This window comes from Necator americanus, chromosome III (genome assembly GCF_031761385.1).
Source record: "Necator americanus strain Aroian chromosome III, whole genome shotgun sequence".
Classification (NCBI taxonomy): domain Eukaryota; kingdom Metazoa; phylum Nematoda; class Chromadorea; order Rhabditida; family Ancylostomatidae; genus Necator; species Necator americanus.
In genome coordinates this window covers 23,514,542-23,533,394 of record NC_087373.1, presented here as the reverse complement: position 1 = coordinate 23,533,394, position 18,853 = coordinate 23,514,542, and the positions used below count along the sequence as shown (strand labels likewise).

The window sequence follows — 18,853 nt, the reverse complement described above, 5'->3', positions numbered from 1 at the left end:
GTTGTTTTAACAACCTCGTTGTAGTTTTTAGGGCCGATTTCTTCCCACACAATTCCTTTAGTTGGAATAAGTAGTACTGCGGGCGGCAAATACAAAGTTATAAGCGTATCTTTTGTCTGCGGATGCAAAAATGAACCAACATTTCTTAACCGAAAGAAGAGGGTTTCCTTTAAATCCTACTGAATACAGTTTGTAGAAAAGCATGTATCAAAGAGTTTCTTACAGATCTATACCCAAATGTAAATATGTGCACCCACTGCACACTGCACTCTTCGTTTTGTTGAGAATTTGACCTTCGAATGGTCGCGTCAATGATTCTTCCTGCATGCGTGATCCCATACCGCTGTAGATTTGCTGGCGACTCACGGTGCTTTCGGAGCGTTCGAAAATAGACTGGTGTACGTAAATTTATGGTGTCGCTGATTCCCCCTGACCATGGAGATCCGTCTGTGCACACAGGATGGGTCTAATCGGCTGCCGCTGTTCTACATTTGCTGTGCATTGTAACCATGAGATGATGGCGAGTTTTGCGGTGGGTTAGACAACACCACCTTCCTGCGCCTTTAATTTCTTGATTTTTTTGACTCAATTTTATTGCTTTCTTAAACTTTTACTGCAAGTGGTAGGTCCTTCCATACAGGTCTGGTTTTACGCTATAGCCCAAAGAAAGAGAATGCTTAGCCTTGCGGTAACGAAATCTCCCGGCGTTGCGCTATCGCCACTGTGCCACGTTCTGCAGATTGTACGTGTCTGAGGTGCAAGTTCAAATGCTTGATTACTTACTTACTTACTTAGATACTTAGATGGCCCGCCTTCACTGGACGTGCGGGCCCCAGCATCTCTTCCACTCGTTTCGTTCCCTCGCCATTGTCATCCAAGATGTTCTCAAGCTTCGTGTGTGACGTTGACGAGGTCCTTGAGCCGTATCCAGCTGAGCTCTCAGCTGGTCCATCCATGCAGCGAACACGTCACCCCATCTCGTTGGCGGTCTCCCTCGGGGGCGTTTAGCGTCCTTTGGAATGCACTCTAGCGTTCTTTTAGTCCATCTATCGTCGATTCTTCTCATGATGTGACCGGCCCATCTATGTTTTGCTTTCGATACATATTCCGCTGGGTCGCGAAGACGAGACATTCCTCTTAAGTCGGAGCTACGAAGACCGGCAAGGTGTTGTGTGCGCCGGTTAAACTTCAGGAGACATCTCTCGAGGGTTCTGTGGGTAGTAAGTAGCTTCCTAGACGTGGCCGCAGTGTCTGCCCACGTCTCCGCTGCGTAACAGAGTGATGGAAGGACTGTCGAGTCGAACAGATGGGCACGAAGATCATGGTCCGTCAGTTGGGCCGTAGCTTTCCTGACGGCTGCGAATGCTGCCCATGCTGCTCTCATTCTTCAGTTATTCCTTCGAGTCGTTTTCCATGTTCATAGAACGTCCGAACGGTATACGTATGACGGAGTTTCCACGATTTGGGAGCCTTCAAGTTGTACTCCTCCGTCCTTGCAGTGGGCGTTCTTCATGAACTCTGTCTTCTTTCTGTTTATTCGTAGTCCTATTCTCTTCCCTGCTTCGTTAAATTCGTTGAGCATCGTGCATGCTACCTGGCAAGCCCCATCAAGCAGTACCAATGTTTGATTACGTTAACCAAAAAGCAGAATCACTGTGACCGGACAACAATGGGACTCAAATACACGGTCCCAAACATTGGGGAACAATAAGAAAGTCATAATTTGACTACACGCTTCCAGCTCTTTCTTAATTGCTTCCTTCACTTTTTTTGCTTTTTTCTTCCTTGTTAATGACTTAGCGTTGAATATGATTTGTAGCTTTCCTTCTCAAAGAAAGTGAAGAGTAGTTTTAGAGGAATAAAGAGCTAAATTGATAACTGGTTGAGGATTGGCCATCATTCGGAAGTGCTAATGGGCAAGCCTGTTTTTCATCAGTGGACGAACCGCTTGTGACCCGCTCGGTGTTGGGTGTACGGCAGGTATGAGCGAAATTCCGACTTCCGATTACGATATTTCAAAGGTCCCAGCGTTTTTGAGCCTCTAAAATTCCGAATTCCGACTGTGCAAAAGTCGCCCACTGAGCATCCCGTACTCCTGTCTGAGTAGTGCTAAGCAACTTTCATTCTTTTCTGTAAGAGTGCGCAAAGATCTTAGATTCTATAAATCGCAGCGATAGCCTTTGCAGTGTTTCCTTGTAAAGTGCCTCAAAGCTATTTTTAGAGTTTTATGTACATGTTTTGTTTATAATATCAATGATGCGAGAACAGATATATGCTTTCTAGTACGGTTCATTTCAATTGCTGCAACTGACTAAATGAGTCGCCATCAAGGACGTTACGTCGGTATGGAGAGGAAGAAGACCTGGCATCTGCCTATTCGCTTACTTTTAATTTTTTCAGATTCCTTTAGCATCACCCCATCGTTTGGTATGCAACACGGTGGGCAAAGAAGTTCAACGCACGGGGAGCATCCGCATTCGCAAAATTATCAGCACAGGCAGCAGCAAGATCCGTATAGGGGATCTAACGAGTATGATACGTATACGAAACTCATAATAGGTGGGCGGACAGTAGCACTCTTATTTTACATGGACCAAAAATGGAAGATTTCAATCGACCAATTAAACGGTCAGCAATTGATGTTAATTGGAAGCATTTGATCACCACGTCACGAATGTAACCGCTTCCTCCATCGGATCGTAAATCAAATCATTCTGACCGGCGTGCAGCTCATTTTACTCTTGAATGATGACTACTTCTCCATTAGCTGTTTATCAGCTTCTTAACTTTTTCTGAAAGAGCCAAGTCCTTGCAGAAAAGTGTGGTATTACATTATCAACCTCACACAAATAGAATTATTAGTCCTGTAAACCACGTAGATGTATGCAGCAACGAAATCTCCTTGCGCTGCACTATCGTCATCCCTTTTCGATCTTATCTGTCGCTACATCTTATCACCGTTAGCGGCTATGAGAACCTCTCGTAATCGTCTTTATTGTTCTCAAATCTAAGCTCCCTTCTAATGGACGCCTCTCAGACTTCTTGTAATGCTAGCTTCCTTCAGTGGTAAAGTGCCGAAAAAAGGCACTTTTTGTAGATTTCTGCTGCAAAATTAAATCTCTTTTTACTGCTGACAACGGTTTCTCCACCTCCTTTTCTAGAAGCATAAACATTATTGAAAGACTCCAGAAGCATTACTGATCTTCCTGCTAGAGATAACATTACTACACTTAAAAATATTCAAAACTGGCTTTGTATCTATATTCCTTTGATACCGTTGTAATACCCGAGTGATACGCTATGTAGGCCTTAGACCCCGCTCCGGCGCACCAGTTCGAAGGTATTGTTACGTCAGTTCATAGTTTACTGGCTTCTTGCGCCGGTGCACCATGCTGACCCTCTTCACCACATCCTACTGTGTTCTGACGTATGAGTGTCAGTTTAAAGCCATGGAATCATACCTACGTCTTTTGACGCAAAGCACGTACCGCTCCACCTTATCTCGAATCTTTCTGGCTCCATTGTGTCTATCCGACGACGTAAGTTCCTTTCCCCTTATCTCAATGTTTTCTGGTGCCGCGCATCTAACTGACGCCGTGTTTCCCACCCGGCCTATCTCACTTCTTTCCTGCGCCGACGTATCAAACTTCGATCCTTCCCACCAAATCTCATTGTTTCCTGGTGCCGGGGCATCTAAACCACCTCTGGAGTGAATAGGCTCAACTGACGCCTTGTGGCCCGTTTCACTTCGTCCCTTTGGCGAAAACGTGTGATGTTCAGGATGCCTAAGCATGACTGAAGAACGGAATGCGAAAGTTTTTTTTTATAGTTCAATATTCCTTCATAAGAAAAAAGAACCGGATCACTGCAACTTAGTGACTAACGAAAAAGAAATGTACTAGCGGAGTAGTAAATATAAATCACATAGTAAAAACCAGCGAATAAATTAATGAGCTTTCTGTACAAATGCTGAAAAAGATGAAAACATGCAAATAAAAAGAAGGCAAGGATGCATTAATATTGAGGCGGTAGTTCGCCCCCTGTGATCCAGTATTGATCTTATGAATGAAACTTACTGCGGTCAGTCCCATATCTTTCTGTTTACCTCTTCATCGAGTGATACTAAGCATAGGCGTGTAACAAACTTTCGAATTGTATTTTTTTTGTCGCGTTTGTGTTGGGTTTTTGGTCATCACCACATGTTTTTTTTTTTGCAGCCGAACTTAAAAGTGTAACTATTATTTTCAAATGGAATATCTCATTGGAATCTTTGAAGTTGCAAAAAAAGTGAAGCTAGAGACAAATCACAGTGAAAATTTCCTACCTTTTTGAAGGCTGCAAACAAAGGACTACACCTTTGAAAAGCTTCGGGATAAACATTCCAGAAAAGAATGCCATGATATTGCGAATTGTGAATAACCTAAACAAAACCTTCCACTCCATCTGTATAACATCGAGGCACCATTTCTGCTGGCCCCGAAATTGGAAGAATACATACTCAATATTCGGTCCCAAAGATTGACAAAAATTAATCTGTCACGTACTCACGTGTCACCGATATACTTATGCAGCTTCAGTTAGTTCACAGAAAGAGTGCTCTGCTGCCACGCTTGCTGCCCCGGTGGCGCACACACACACACACACACACACACACACACACACACACACACACACACACACACACACACACACACACACACCACCCACCCACACACACACCACACACACACACACACACACACACACACACACACACACACACACACACACACACACACACACACACACACACACACAACACACACACACACACACACACACACACAACACACACACACACACACACACACACACACACAAACACACACACACACCAACACACACACACACACACACACGCCAACACACACACACACCAACACACACACACTCACACACACACCAACACACACACACCAACACACACACGCCAACACACACACACACACCAACACACACACACACACACACACACACACACACACACACACACACACACACACACACACACACACACACACACACACACACACACACAAATTTAAATTTTTTTTTGTATGTCACAGTAATAGAAAAGAGTCTCCTGATTCCGGAGGAAAGCCTGGTACGGTAGCGCCAGGAAGGATTGCAGATGTCATATAGGGTACCGAAACGGAAAAGGACTAGGATGGCGATCTGTACTTATAACGCACGTACGCTTGCATCGGAAACGGCCAACGAAGATTTGATGATGCAAGCCAAGAAGATCAAGTACGACGTCATCGGACTGACCGAGACGAGACGACGTCACCCTCTCAACGCAGTGTATGAACCTGGAGAAGAACTGTCCTTAGGAACATGCGACAGTAGAGGTGTTTGTGGAGTTGGCATCCTCATCAACACGAGTACGGCAAAAAACATCGACTCTTTCGAACAACTTACGACCCGAATCGGACGACTGCGGATGAGAGGATGTGGTCCAACACCAGCTTTGACTATCTTCGTCACTTACGCTCCAACATCAATCTGCGAAGAAGAATCTGCGTTCTACATGGACCTGGAGAAGTTCTACCAAGAAAATCATGCCTTCTACAAGGTCATAATTGGCAATTTCAAAAAAAAAATTCAAATTTGGCCCAAGAAGAACGCCTGAGGAACTTCACATTGGGACCCACGGCCTACAATGAAATGACCAGGGGGAGAGGCTCCCCGAGTTCATCATGACGACTAAGACCATCCATGGGAACTCGCAATTCCAGAAGCCCTCCTCTCTACGTTGGACGTGGGAGTCACCCGGTGGAGGGCACCGTAATGAAATAGACCACATCATTGTCAATAAAAGGTTCTGCCTGACGGACGTCGCTGTTGTACCAAAGTTCAATAAGGGATCGGACGATCGCCTCCTTCGAGGAAGTTTTTCCTTCACAAGGAGAGCAGAGAAAGCCGCCAAGTTCAGAGGGAGAAATCCCAGGACTATCATCAACTGGGATCTCTTCGTTACGTTAGCCGGCTTTTGGGAATATTCCGCAATGGAGACGGGGAAAAGTATCCGCCATGCCCGTGGAGACTTCGCCAGTCGCAAGACGAGGATGGAGAAAGGAGAGGGATGGAGAAAATCATCTACGACTTCTAGTCTGATCTCTTCGACGGCCATGTCCACTTGCCTCTCATCATTTGAAGGAAGACGGGCATGTCATTCCAGAGATTCTCCCGTCCGAAATACGACATGATGTCATGTCAGTAAAAAATCGTACGGTACCCGGTCCCGACAGAATAAGACCAGAACACCTGGAGAACATACCGCCAGTACCTATCAACACCTTGGCGAGGCTCTTTATACGTTACCTGTCGGAATGCAAGGTTCCCAAACAGTGAAAGACCAGCAAGACCGTGTTGTTGTATAAAAAGGGAGATCCACATGAAATCGGAATCTATCGACCAATCTGCTTACTGTCCGTCATCTAAATTCGCTTTACAGAGTGATCTTTAATAGGATTAAATAGACATAAGATAATAGATAATATAGAAGAAAGTCTTGGATGAAGGACAGTCATGCGAGCAAGCAGGGTTTCGAAAAGGATTCAGCACATACACACTGTTTCGAAACTCATCGAGGTATCACAAGAGAGTACAAGATGCCGCTCTGTCTCACCTTTATCAACTTGAAGAAGGAATTCGACTCAGTTGAGGTGGAAGCGGTCATGGAAGCTTTGGATAATCAATGATAATCCCCATTCACGCCCAACGGAACGAACATATCCGAATGCACCAGCTACGTTTATCTGGGTCGGGAATTGAACAAACATGAAGAACGGCCTGACTCCCGAGCTGTACAGGAGGAGACGAGCGGCTTGGGGAGCGTATAAGAGAATCGAGGATGTAGTGAAGAAGACCAGGAACACCCGGCTCCGTGCTCACCTCTTCAACACTACCGTCCTTCCTGCTTTGACCCATGCTTCGGAAACCTGGGCATTCCGCAGGCAGGAGGAAAACGCGGTGAGCGTCATTGAATGCGCAATTGAGAGAGTGATGCTAGGAGTATCCCGTTTCACGCAAGTGAGGGACAGGATTCGAAGTTCTCTCCTACGTCAGCGATCGAAGATTAGAGACGCCGCCGCGTTTGCCAAGTGAAGTAAAATAAGGTCCGGACACGTGATGCGCTCTAACGACAACCGTTGGACTGGAGCCGTGAGCGACTGGATTCCCCGCGATATTAAACGCACTACAGGAAGGCCGCCGACCCGATGGTCAGATTTCTTCACGAAGTCCTTCAAAGAAAATTATGATGCTCTTTGTGTCCCACGCAAAAAACCTGCCACGAGATCTGGACAAATAGAAGAGTTACTGACGCCCACTCGACTAGTTCGAAGATCAACGGGAGTCAAGGTGATCAAGCTGATATTATACTGTCTTGAATAATTACACAACAGCATCCGGCTATGATGAGGCCGATCAACACCGACACTGACTTTCTAAATCACATTCAGAACGGAGTATTGGAAGAACTCTTGCGGGAGACGTACTCATCGTTTTGAGAACGAGTTAACTTTCTTCGCATTCTCCACTGCACACCTTGTAGACTTCAGCGAGAAAGGATCCCAGACCAATGGCAGACCGTACCGTTCTTATCCGAAGGGAGGTGACCGAGAGACGACGCTAAGTAAATGTCGGCTGTTGTTGCCATTCGCAGCTTTTTCCGAGTTTGTGGAAAATGCTGCCAACAAGTAGTTGGAAACCTGCCAAATTATTGCAGGATTGGTAAAATTCTCGAGAATTCGAAGAATCGTTAAAGGAGGGTTGCCGACGCAGAAGTAGTTCAACATCTCCATGCATTTTTCAGACGGACCTCCGCTGTTTGATTTATTCGCTTCCGATTTTTTGAGAAAAAACAAATTGTGTGAACATTTAGTGAAAAGAGAGTTTAGAAGAGAGTTATCTTATAAAAAAAATAGTGGGAAACATCCAAAATCGAGATATGTAGCAAAATCCACGAAATTGAAGCAAATTGAAGACCTCCTTAGGTTCGTATCAAAAGCTCCGAAAAGATCAAACGAACTCCTAGAATATTTTTTCAGTACGAATATCGTTCCTTTAGTTTAATATGCGACTATCAATAATTTGGCTTACTTGAAGTTACGCATGTACTCTTCTGTGAATATGTGTATCCCGCAAACCAAAATCCTAGCAAAAAGCGACTCGTGATACGAACAATTCTGTCAGTATGAACTAAGTTTCAAAATGCATTTCTTTCCTTCCTGTTCTAGATACCGAAGAAGCAAGAGTACTGTGCTTTTGATAAACATACTAGCACACCAAACCCTCAGATGAAGTTTCAAGTTTGTGCTTCCTTTATTTTGAAAAAAAATCTTTGAAATTGCCGGTAATCAGCCACTGAAGACTGTGCTTCTTGATACGCTCGTCCATGTTAAAACACCTAGTAATTTTTTAGATCCTCAATAATAGCTGCGTTCTGATCTGTTAGTATTCATTCGTGCTTGTATTGAAAATGTTTTGCATAATTGGTGATAAGGACTACCTCGTTGTCAAAATCATCAAAATATTGACGTTGTTTGGGTTCAAAAAGAAATGAAAGAAGCAAGGTTATACCATGTCAAAATTCAATTTGCAGTTTCTCACGGGGAAACTATCAATGAGGTTTTCCCACAATGGCTGAGACTTGCCTACAAAGCCGGAGAAGAATATTATCAAGCTTACGACTTGAACATGCCGGTAACCATTCCTAAGTAAGTTTGAAAGACATCCACACTTTAAAGAGGATCGTACTCAGAAATGTGGTTCCCACATTCATCTCTAGGGCCATAGTCTCAGTTACGAAGTTGTTGTAACATTATTTGGACGAACCGAGAAATGTTTTTTTTTCCTAATTAGCTCCCTTTCATTTCCATTCTAAATACAGTGAAACAGACGTGCAAATTCATATTTTGGAATGAAGTAAGATACTGACCGTAGTAAACTATGAGAATAGGCCGGTGTTCGAAGAACCCATTGATGGAACGCAATTACACCATCAGCTTCTGTCATTGAATGCATTAGAATAGAAAAAAGGAACACTGTTTTCACTATGAAAGTCTTGGAAGCTCTCCATTGAGCTGTTATTTTCCTTACGATTTGCATAGTTAACACATTGATGACATAAAAAAGTAAACCAAACCACGTTTAAAAATCAGAATGGTTTATCATTGTTAAACAACAGCAAACACTTTAATCCCAGATGGAAATCAGTATAGTAAGCACTTATATCAGTAGGCCGCCGTTGTAGTCGGTCAGAACGACATGAAGCTTAGTGCAGTCACGTAGGAGGTTGCACTCGAAGCGGAACAATAGTGATTGGGATCGTGATGAGACTCTCACTAGCACCACTGATGGTTATAGTCCAAGTAAGGCCAGCAGCGGTCCCACCTTAATCCCAGCCGCCAGCTCCACGGTGCCGCTTCGTATGCAACTGCTTACGCAACCGCAACTAGCTTCGTTCGTTCATTTTCGGTCGTTTTGACCCAACTGTGTCCTACAGACTAATGTGCTAGCAGAGATTACTACTAGTATACCATCTAATTGCACCGATCCATCAATACCTGCGAAGGAGGACCTCGCCCCGACTACAGATATGGAGCAAGCCTTATCATTCAATAACCCGAAGAAATAGCAATGAAATAACGAAAAAGAAAAAAACCTTCGAAGAGGTTATCATCATTTGTCATCGGCCCCCGATATTCCTATTAGCGGGTGAAGAGGAAAAGTATAATGGTGCAAGCTTTCACAGAGGACGTAACCGTTTAAAGAAAGGTGTCACGTCTTATTCGGAACACCTCACAACAGGCGATTACGTTAGGTAAAACATTTTACTGACAATGACTTGGCCTACTTGGTGCCTTTCACCGAGCGATTCTCACGCAACGTTCGAGTTCGCCCATTCCGTAGTAGACTGCGGATGCCGACGTAACGCTGTTGGCTCTTTTAGATCGAATTCGGGCGTTGAAATCACCTGCGACCTATGACTTCGCACGAGTATTACTTCTCTTTAGAACTTCTCTAGATCCATATAGGAGGCTCCGAGTTTTTCATAGCTTGTTGTGGATGTGTAACCGATGAAGATTGTTGTCACCTTCCGGAACGTCGTTCAATAAGTGATGTCGTCCCGATCAATCCGATGATTTCGTGCTAGACTTTTTTGGTTCGCATAATTGGACCTTGAATCCACTGGTGCGCCAATGCATAGATGTATGTATAGATTGTTATTCTTTTTTTCCATTTGGGTCTACGACTCTTGTTACCATGTTCTTCGTGTCGCGCCGTAGGAAGTGGATAGTTGGAGCTCGCCTGCTGGATTCTACCCCTTACTTTATTTAGCCGGAGATGTAAAGGCGGGTATACAACTTGCGGTTAAGTTCTATGTTTAGGTCAAATCCTTACTGGATTTCTTTATGAAACAGCGAAAGCTAGTTATTGTGCAGTATCATGTGCTATTATGTTATCGTTATTTGTGTTTAGGCGTCCTGCTGAACATTATCGATACGATCCACCGCTTACTGAACATGGCAATTTTACCGCGGAGTTCATAGGGAAAGGAATAAAACTGGCAGGATACGATCCATACATGGTCAGTTCATTTAATTTTATCTGTCCTATATAAAGCGTTTTTATTTGATAACACTTGGGCAGAGCTGAGATTTCACACATGGCCGTATGAGCTGTCTATCCGTTTTAGAATAAAGATCAAAGAAAAAAGACTATGGAGTTCCCCAATAAGCAACTCAAATAATTGAATGAACAATGACAATAGAAATGCACAGAGTGTATTCGTTCACTTGAAACTGATCATACTTGGGAAAATGATCATGCTTGCACTCTTGATCTAGTTTGTTTTGTAGGAGATATCACATTTTTGCCTTTCCGTTCAATCAAGCTTCTCCATCGCAGTAATTGGTGCTGCCTAAGCCTCCGATACGTACAGCATGATGGGACGAATTGAAAATAGTAGACTCGCACCTTGACTTCGTTAGTGATGGAGGTCAACCGCAGGGATTTCGTTAAGAAGTTAAATGCAGAAACGGCCCTAGCGCATCCTTGCTGAATATCTTTTTCGCGGCTGCCGTTGTTCTTCAGCATACAGCCCAGGTAACAGAACTCATCGACGAGTTCTATCGGTTGTCGGTCGATCCTGATTCCCGTTGGAGGTCTCAAGGAAATTCTCGTCTGCCTATGCTTATCTGAGAGAAGTGTACTCTGTAAGCTGTAGCTAGCTGGTACAAGGTTGAAGTTTCGTACTGCTTAATACGAGGATATCGTCGGCGTACTGGAGATCGGTCAATAGGCATCTTGATAGTGCTAAGAAAATATCAGTAAGGCACTGATCGACTGGCTGACGAAGCTGTTATATTCGCGGAAAGTGGTACGAAACTTTTACATATTGTCAACCTTGTAGCGAAGCTGTAACAGCTCGAAGCTAGCTACAGTCTACGGACTACGTCTGCGCCCTGATAAATGCAAGCAGATGTGTCTGCTTTAAAGAAAGCGGCTTTAAAGTGCAGAAACGCTAACTGTATTGGCTTCGAATACCACTGCCAGATTTCGATCACTGTCCTCACGATAACCATCGGGTGGTTTCTTCGCGATGTCGGGTTAGTTGATCCAAGATAATCCGATCCAAAACCTTGTACATTTTACGCACCAATGATACTCCTCGGTAATTCCTAGGGTCCCTTATGACTTCTTGTGGAGAGGAATTATGATAGCGTGTCTTCGCGAGTCAGGTATCCTTTCGTCTATCCATATTAAACGGATGATCTTTGTAATCTCACGAATTCCAGAACGAAGAAGATAAAAGGGAAAAGGATAAAGTTTCTGGCGTTAATCAATCCGCTTGGGATGCGGCCCCACGTTCACTTCAATTCAGAATCGTTTGAGGTTTACGAACGTGTAACTGGCCCATACAATGACTTGCGATGGCTAGCCGATGTGTCAAGTCAGTGCTTTTATCCAGCCTGACAACTCCGGCACCCATTTATCGACCCGGAGAGATTAAAGGCTTAGTGAGCACTAGGGTGGATCCGAACCTCCGATCGATCGTACAAGAAGCGGAATCTCGAACCGCTACACTACACCCGCCACTACAAGGAAGATATTTCAGCATTTCTTTGCTAACCCCGTGGTCTCCACCAGGTGCTTCATTTTCATTTTTTGGGAACAGACGAGACGAGAACCTCCGACTCGGTCAGTGGTTACTCGTTAACTGTACATGTCGGTCTATGAATGTCAGTTCAAGAGCTGCTTGCGCTCGCCGGTTAAGCAAGGCATTGAAGTGAGCCCTACAAATTAGTAGGGTTGCGTCACCGAGAGCCACACCATTGACGGTGTTGAAGACAGACGAACATCTCTTCATTTTACCACTATACTGTCTTAGTAGAGCCCTTTCTTTGGGTTCTTGTTCTCCAACGCCTTTTCTAACCCCTTCGCTCTTGACGTCCATTTGTTTTCGGGGTCTTTTTGCCGTTGACGTCGCAACTTCTTCGCAACTTCTCCGCAACGTCGCAACTTCGCAACGTTTTTCCTGGCTGAAATCGCCAGCGCTGCGAGCGGCGCATAAAGGATTATTCGGGGATGTTTTCGCAGATGCAATGGCAAACTTCATCCGCGGCATTAGAGTGCAGAGCGTTTTCCTTGCAGCGTCCTGTGTAGATGTTTTGAGGGAAATTGCAAGCTTCTTCTTGAAATTATTCGCCGCAATCATCGAATTTATTTATTTACATGAGTGGGCTCTTGGAGTGTTTTTGCGGCGGGACCCTTCGATGTCTTGTTCTGTGTGTCAAAATGAGGAAATATACGCGCATCAACGGCCTAGACACTGGTGAATAACGTGTACACTGGAGAAGTATTTAAATTCTAAGAACATTTATAGCGTAATAGCATTATAATGAGAACATCGTAATGGCAGCGCAAAAACAGCGGGATTGTTGGCGTTTGTTGCAGCACTGGCACCTCCAGACAAGGCCTGGTAAAATTGTTCTCAGTTTGCTTTTTAAAGATTTTCAGTGGAGAATAGGAACAAACAATTTGTCATGTGACTGTCTCCACTAGAGGAACGGAATAATCCGCTGTAAATGGAACGCAGTTGCGTGGCTATGGGGTTATGCTCTGGGCCACTGCTGATCTCACCACTTTACAGTCTCCTTCAAAAAATAAAAGCAAAAATTCAACACAATAACAAATGCACGTTTTTCATTCATCTTACGTCGAAAAATATATGTCTTTACTGCAAATAAATTTACACTGAAACGAAAGGTCTTGCTTATACATTTTCCAGCCAATTATCCGCGGTGTCGAACTTTTATCTCTTTGAACAATTAATGTTCATAGAAATTAAAGACGTTCGGTGTGCCATCACAAAATCGCGAAGGGACTCCGGCGGCCCGAAGATTACTTCACTGCACAAATCTATTGTACCACTAGCGGCAGTGTATGTTCGAGAAGGAGCATAAATTATACACGTAGATAATACGGTATATTAAGCGCTAACTTTATATTATTTTGCGAGACTTTAAATCGTATTTGAAATCTGAATCCGAATCAGAACGTCCCACAAAAACTTGAGTATTTCGAGTATTTTGTATTTATCAGTATGTAATAAATTGCATCATCCTATTTCCAGATTTATTCCTCACCTGAACTGAGATGTGTACAAACGGCTGCTGGTATCTCGCGCGCTGCTGGAGATGTTCCAATATGCATTGAGCCAGCTCTTGCCGATTGGGCGCAGCTGGTCCCTGAAGATTCCTCCAAGAACTGGCTCAGTTTTGACAAGGTCCTTATTTTATTTTATGCATCCACTTACAAGCACTCTTTTACTGTTTGCAGCTTAAATCATTTGGATATCCCATCGTTGAAGGATACAGACCCCATCTCTCCTCTCTGCCTAAACGTGAATCGCCAGAAGACTATCTTCGAAGACTCAGCTCATTCGTCAAAGATCTATCGAAATCAACAAATAGGTGAAAGGACATACCACAAAGATTGGGGCGTCTGATATTTTTGCAATTCGAACCACGCTCGACCATTGATTGCTCTAAGCATCTAAATTAAAGGCAGCATACCACGAATCTGAGGTGGTGCAGATTTCAGGTGGAGTATTCGTATACGGGACACGACCCGGAAGATGCGGCACTGCACAGGGCTGGCGCGCTCCAATCGAACTCCTTTTAGAAAACAGTGCGCCGGAACGCTCGAAGCCGTATCTTCCGGCCCGTTTTCTACGGCAATTGGGAAGAAATGGACGGAATCACCCTTCTTCCCATTATCTACGACTATCCGTATACGATTACTCCACAGGAAATCCGTACCACTCCAGGTTCGTGGGGTGATGCTTTTAATAGGCGCTAACGCTGCTCTTTTCCATCCCAGCTGATTTGTGGCTATGTCAGCGTTTGCACGATACAGATAGGGATGTTTTGGCACTGTTCCGGATCCCCTGTTGGATTGGTGCTGATCTGGCCATGAAGTCGTTTTGTGAGCAAGCTCAGATTAATTAAGTCCATCCACCTTGCTATAGCTTTTTCTCAAATGTTTCGGCTCCTGTCTCATTTTCCTTTGTTGTAAGACTAGGCGTTCTTTTGTCTACTAAACATCTGCGCACCCAGTATCACACCCTTTATGATCACGCCTTATAAGATACTGATGCGTAATGCGGCCAGAAAGAAATGGTTGTCAACTTGAAAGCGTCAGAGAATGCATAATTCAGAATGGCCGTCCTCGTTACCAACTCACACGCAATTGAGGTGGCCAGGAACAATACATGGACTACCGCCGAACAGATTTGCCAGGTTATTAATTACGTAAACACTGTAAACATGACACTCAGCACAGACTTTCAGATCAAGAAGATGATTCGCAATTGCGCTACTTGCGAGGTTGGAGTTGATTCAAATAACAGGGTAAGAGCTGCACTTTCATCTGCATTTCTGAGAAACTCGCAAAATAATCAATGAATAACTACAGTGGGTGCTAGACCCTTTCAACCAGGTGATGCTTTGTTTGGGGCGGGCACGAGAGAAGCTTGGCGATGTGTTTAGACAGAGTAGGTGCGTGCGTTGCGACGGTTGCGTTGCGCTCACCAAGTTTAACGCATTTCTCTGCAACCACATGGGATCAGGTTGATTGATTGATTGGTGAAATAAAATAACCGCTTCTAGAAAAGAGCACAATCCTATGCTCAGTACAATGAGGAAGATCTGGTGCCCCCTTTAGTTTGCGGTGGAACCCTTGGGAATTGCAAGCAAATAATGATTGTTTTAGATCTGAGGGGAAGCTATGTTTGAATGATATGGCAGAAAAAACCAAACACTGTCAGCTACTGTTAGATGTAAACGTCTTCATACTTACTTACGCGAGTTTTGCAGATTTGCGGGATTTCTGTCCAACTCTCTCCAACCTTCTGATTAAATGCAATTTTGGAAGAAATGCTTAGTGTAATTGGCTAGTTTCGCCTGGCTCATACCTTCTTCCAACAAACATTCTCACTGAAAACATTCTAACACAACCTCTCAAGGGACCGTCTCCTATTCCCTAGTTATATACAGGACATATACAGTACAGTGGAGTCGGTGTCTGAGTTGTAAATTTCATTTTTGGCCACGTGTGTGCGGTTTGAAGCAATTAGTTTTCAAAAAGAAACAAGTTGTCAATGATAATAAGAGGAAGGACGCTGAGCAAGCAAAGTGCACAAACTCGTTTCGTCTATTCTTTTTCTCACAACTTCCACATCCGCAGAATACGTTCGCCATAATTTTGTTGTCGTGACATTGCAAAAATTTCTAAAAAACGACCAAACAAAATTTTTGAAAAGTAGCTTCATGAAAACAACACATTAATGACCGACTATGTATTCATTGCATTTACACATTGAACCAATAGGATAGGATTTCTTCGTCTAACACAAATCACATTAATTTCCGACACATGTAGGAATCGTGAAAGCAAAATATTGAAATAGAATTTTAAAAACGTAAAATAAAGAAACAAGAGTAGACACTGGAGAAACAGAAATTGTTAGCACGATGTCGCCACACAATGTACACGCTTTTATGGGGACGGTATGATTTCCGGTAGGTAAAAGATGTAACAAAAAGCTGGATGTGCAGCAAAACTTAAGGTTCGTCCATCATAAATGACTTTGCGATACGTGACCATCATTCCATTCGTTGTAAAGCTCTGAAGAAAATATGTTGCTCAAGTACTTTGAGCACAACTTGTCTAAAGGATTCATATACCTCAGAAAAAAACCTCTTAAAATGGTCGTATAATAGTATCGCTGTTGAGAACTCACAGAATATTGACGTAGTCCTATAGTTGCAATTTCAATTGTACCAGTTCTGCTCTAGGTGTTTTACTCAGATGATTGCCAACCACTTCAGAGACGTGGATCTTTTGGATACTCTTCTTCTTCTCTCACAACCACTTTCATTTGATGGTCTTTGTCTATATTCAGAGAATAAGTAAATTTTTCGTTGTTATTCCTCCTATCCTTCTTCCACTCTCCATTCAACAGGTTTTTCCATGCGTTACATTGTTTTCACTATGTTTGTATTTTCATTTATTTCCTGGACTTCAAAGTTTTTGTGAGTCATTCGTTGCTCTGCATGCACTGCGAAAATCTCAGGGACGATTCCGGAGGTTTAGCCACCCTGAAAAGATTCGAAAATCGGAAAGTATTGAAAATGGTCCGTTTTGTCCACTTGACACAACATTATCATCCGAAAGAAGGGAAATAAATGGAATTTAGAAAACAAAAATACAACTCCTTTGCAAAGGGAGTAATCCTTCATCAAATGATACATAGCATTCTGCCAATAATTTTTATTTCTATGTGCACTTCAGAGGATAAACGATAAAGTCACTGGCGTATCAATCCACTTGGGATGCGCCAACGCGTTTTTTTTTTACTGGAATTCGTAATCGCTGAGGTTTTGGAACGCGTGTTGGCCCTTACAATGACTTGCAGTGGCTAGCCGATGCGTCATGTCACTGTTTTTATCCTCCCAGCCAAGTCCGGTAGCAATTTATCGACCTCGGAGGAATGATAGGCTTGGTTTGCACTAGGGCGGTTCCGAACTCTTGACCGTGTGGCTACAACGGACCTCTAACTGACTGCGCCACACGCCGCCCATATAAGATCAGTTACACGTCCGTGAATTTGAAACGATTCTGAAATGAAGTGAACGTGGGGACGCATTCCAAGCGGAAAGCCAGGAACTTGATCCTTTGTTTTATCTGCACTTCTAGTATGAAAAAGTAAGTATGAAAAAATGTCCACGAATCATTCTTCAACTCGACGTTCTGTCAGTCTGAGGCATTAAATTCTTGGCGGAAGCAGTATATCTTGCAAATTCGGTCGACTGGTGTAAAAAGGTAAGTGGTGCTCTCCTCCGAAGAAATGAATGCGTCAGAAAATTCATCAAAGTGCTATTTTTTTTAATTATGAACATTTAAATTTCAGGCATTTGGAAAACCATGCATCATTTCACGGAATTACATGCATTCTTGATGTAAGGCACTCATTCTTAGGTAACTGCGCTCCAACCCATGATGCTGCCATTTACGAAGACTCTCAAGGAGGCTCAAGAAAAGACGATGGCCAAGTAGATGATCTGTAATTGTGGTACATCGTGTTTTGTGGGATGATTCGACAAATAGAGAAGTTTGAAGCTGAATGTGGATGCTAACAGTTACTCTAGACACACAGAAAGCAGATTTTGAAAACATCGATCCCGCAATATGTTTAATGCTTTCGAAAAGCCCTTTGTAAAACATTTCAATAAGAAACTACAAACAACATTCATGTTTTCTTGTTATGCCAACGAGGTTTAGCTGAAACCTTATTGTTGGCCTAACGTTTCGACAAACTCGTCCTTATCATAGGCCTGAAAATAGTTCGAGGTCTTTGATCCCATACATATCCTATCAAACTACTCCTCTCTCCTTGCCAAGCCTAGATATTGTTCTAAGTACACCACGCAAAACCTCCAAAAGGAAAACAAACTGACCAGTCTCACTGACTAGCGGGGACGGTGAACTACTGCGTTCTTATGGATTGTCACCAAGGCGAATGAGATCTACGCACTGTGTCTCAAGTACTAATGTCTGGATAAGGTTAAGGAACTGCATGGACAATCTTATAACTTACAAAGCGTTACGAACGGCATGAAGTCATTGGTAATTGATAGACACTCGTTTTTGTTTTTCATCGCTGGATTCCTGACGGAAATCCAGAGTGCTTCCAATGCCTTTCTAGCAGATATTTGGTTTTCGTGCACTAATATTGTACACTTTACTTCAAACTCATTTCCATCATGCCTCTCATTTTTGTGACACCTAACGGTGTCATCGAACTTCCACGCCTTTCACCAGCCGAATGTTCCTTGATACGCAGGTTCACCAACCTTCCTGTTTCTCCAATATAAATGGTGTTGCACGTTAGGCATTCTATTTAGTAGATAACTTTAATTTTCGTGCAATCACCAGTCTTACCGAGTGGACAAACAACGCAACACTCTGTCACACATTGCCTATCGTAGAATCTATTGCGAACTAACTGTCGCTTGATGCTGTCGTTCGGGATGTTCACGAATACAACATCATCTTGCAACTGTGTTCGCAAAAGAGTCCGGTGTATAACAGCAGTTAAGGAGTCAGAGATGGAAGGTATGCACAGAGGAATTTGAAATCCACGTGGAATCTTTATTGTCTTGTTCGTAGCTCGAAATTGGGTGCTACATTTTTCGTTCTTGTGTAACCGTTTGAACTAGCTATTCCTATGGCTAGTTCT

The 18,853-nt window shown here is 43.4% G+C and overlaps 2 protein-coding genes across 2 annotated transcripts; one reads left to right on the top strand and one right to left on the bottom strand.

Moving 5' to 3' along the window:
• Positions 1 to 814: 814 nt before the first annotated feature.
• Positions 815 to 1,384, bottom strand: RB195_010639 (uncharacterized protein; the record flags this gene model as incomplete). Its single annotated transcript, XM_064191739.1, has 1 exon — positions 815 to 1,384. One exon carries the CDS (start codon positions 1,382 to 1,384, stop codon positions 815 to 817), a length of 570 nt encoding a protein of 189 aa, XP_064049322.1.
• A 931-nt stretch (positions 1,385 to 2,315) lies between these two features.
• On the top strand, positions 2,316 to 17,670 carry RB195_010638 (uncharacterized protein; the record flags this gene model as incomplete). The annotated part of the gene is made up of 9 exons (XM_064191738.1): positions 2,316 to 2,343; positions 2,401 to 2,559; positions 8,648 to 8,762; positions 10,528 to 10,636; positions 13,685 to 13,837; positions 13,891 to 14,024; positions 14,771 to 14,852; positions 14,904 to 14,963; positions 17,593 to 17,670. 9 exons carry the CDS (start codon positions 2,316 to 2,318, stop codon positions 17,668 to 17,670), a joined length of 918 nt encoding a protein of 305 aa, XP_064049321.1.
• Between the last annotated feature and the right edge of the window lie 1,183 nt (positions 17,671 to 18,853).